This window comes from Anastrepha obliqua, chromosome 4 (genome assembly GCF_027943255.1).
Source record: "Anastrepha obliqua isolate idAnaObli1 chromosome 4, idAnaObli1_1.0, whole genome shotgun sequence".
Taxonomy (NCBI): domain Eukaryota; kingdom Metazoa; phylum Arthropoda; class Insecta; order Diptera; family Tephritidae; genus Anastrepha; species Anastrepha obliqua.
In genome coordinates this window covers 72287367-72289567 of record NC_072895.1, presented here as the reverse complement: position 1 = coordinate 72289567, position 2201 = coordinate 72287367, and the positions used below count along the sequence as shown (strand labels likewise).

Sequence of the window (2201 nt, the reverse complement as noted above, 5' to 3'; positions counted from 1 at the left end):
ATTTGTTATTTCTTTCCCAGTAACTCCTTTGCGCCGGAGTCGATATTCACCTTATCAAAATATTCCAGCACTAGCATTTTGTTTTTTTCTAAATATAGAATTTTTGTATGGCTATAAAACTGCATACTCGAAATTTTAATATTCAAGTTTTTGTTAAAAAGTTGGAAGTTTTGATGAAATTATGAAAAATTTTGTAAAAATTTGAAATTTTTCATTATATGGTTTTTGTTGTAGTGTGAACTATATTTTTATAAAAAAATTAGTAGTATATTTATAATTTGTCAACGGCGTATACATACATGAGAATAAAACGTACCCGAACGGATTAATAGTGATTAGGGCAAGCAAAACTTAGTATTAGTTTTTAAAGTTTCCAGCTCCAACTTAAACATTTATTTTAAAAGACGTGGGCACATTTATTGATGGTTTTAATATTGTACCTGACTGTTAAAGCCATATCAAAACTCTTTTGTTAACCTTCTGCCACAGTTCTTAGTTCTCCATTGTTTGCACACAGCATTCGTGTGCTTAATGTGACTTGATATAATTTTATCACAGCATCGCCACTCCCATTTTCTCTAAAACTTCTACCACGCAATTTAATTTATAAAATTTCTGCACATTTCTATTTTCGAATATAAAAATTTCACTATGAATTTTTCAGCAATGAATTACTTACAAATATTATATAATAGAAATAAGGCGGATAGCAAAAACAAAAATTAAGCTCACACGCGTGAATGAAGATGGTATTGAGACAAAAAAGAAAGAAGCAGAATGAGGTAAGTTTTTTTCATGATTCTGCTGACGAGTATAAAAAGAGAGGTGCCAATGTGCCGCAAACACATACTTATTCTGTTCTAGATGGTATAATAACTTCACACGAACAGCGGACATATTTGTTAATTAATTAATTGTTAATTTAGAAAAAATCCTACTGCACAAAAAATGGCAAATTCTGTGAGTACCAAATTATAAGTTTTATTCCTTATAAAAAATGTATAATAGTTAATTTTCGTTATTTAATTATTTTTTCCCTGGCAGCTAGTGCTCCGTTTTTTTGTAGAATAATAATTTTTTGTTATTTTCCATATATTAAATTAAAAAAAAATAATTATTATTTTTTATCAATTTCTATGTATTTCCTATCCAGTGTATTCTCCTATTTATTTGCGCTTCAGCTTTTGCGCTAACCACAGCTGCCACAATCCGCGATCGTCCGCTGATCGGCAAACCAGCTATTGCGCCTGTGGCCGTAGCCGCTGAGCCAGTGAAGGATTTTGTGCCTATTGTTAAATCTTTGGCAGAACGCAAGGATGATGGCTCTTTTGTTTTCTCTTATGAGGGTGCCGACGGCAGTCAACGCGAAGAGGTTGGTATTGTCAGGAACGCCGGCACTGACGATGAAACTTTGGAAGTGTCTGGTTCTTATCGCTACTACGATGCTGATGGTCAGCTGGTCGAGGTACGTTACACCGCTGGCGAAAATGGTTTCGTGCCACAAGGAACAAATATTCCTCAAGAAATTTCGGCTGCAGCACATGCAGCGGCTGAAGTGGCACGTCGTCAGCCAGTGGAAGTGAAGTGAGGAGAAGTGTGCGTGCGTGAGTGCATGCGTGTGGAAAAAAGAAGATGAAATGATTGGTGAAAATCAGTGATTAAAGTATTCAAACGTGCTTTATAAGTACGCGTGTTTATTTGTAATAAATTAACTACCTAAACGTAATAAAAAATTAAAAAAAAAGAAACCGAATTCAAATCTAATAGAAAATTTGTTTAACTCAATTTATTATTTCCTACGATTATTATTAATAATTTCTTTTAGTTGTTGGCTGTCGCATTCCATTGGTGTCATGCATGCGCTTGCGCACCTTAGAAAATTTGTTTATAACCTTTTCAAAAGTGACAACCTAAAAATGCTTTACCAAGCCGCATAGTTATAATCATAAAGTATAACACCCTAAGCGTATGCGATACACTGTAGAATATGAGGGATGGATTTACATTCTAAGGAATTTAAAGTAATCTAAGCTATCTATCATTGCTAAGTATTGCTGAACTCGTTGAGCTTTGTTATCAACTACTTTTCAAGGCTGTCGATGGGTGATCACTAGTCAAAAAAACGTTTCTTGTTACTGGATGTTTCGTAGCCACAAAAGACTTGGAGGCCTATTTCATATAGGTATATGTAGTTGGTTAAA

The 2201-nt window shown here is 34.0% G+C and overlaps 1 protein-coding gene across 1 annotated transcript; it reads left to right on the top strand.

Moving 5' to 3' along the window:
• The first annotated feature begins 710 nt into the window (after positions 1-710).
• LOC129245814 (larval cuticle protein 65Ag1-like) lies at positions 711-1736 on the top strand. Its single transcript, XM_054884214.1, has 3 exons — positions 711-782; positions 865-960; positions 1154-1736. The coding sequence occupies exons 2-3, from the start codon at positions 949-951 to the stop codon at positions 1586-1588; spliced, it is 447 nt and encodes a 148-aa protein (XP_054740189.1). The 5' UTR covers positions 711-782; positions 865-948; the 3' UTR covers positions 1589-1736.
• The last annotated feature ends 465 nt before the right edge of the window (positions 1737-2201 follow it).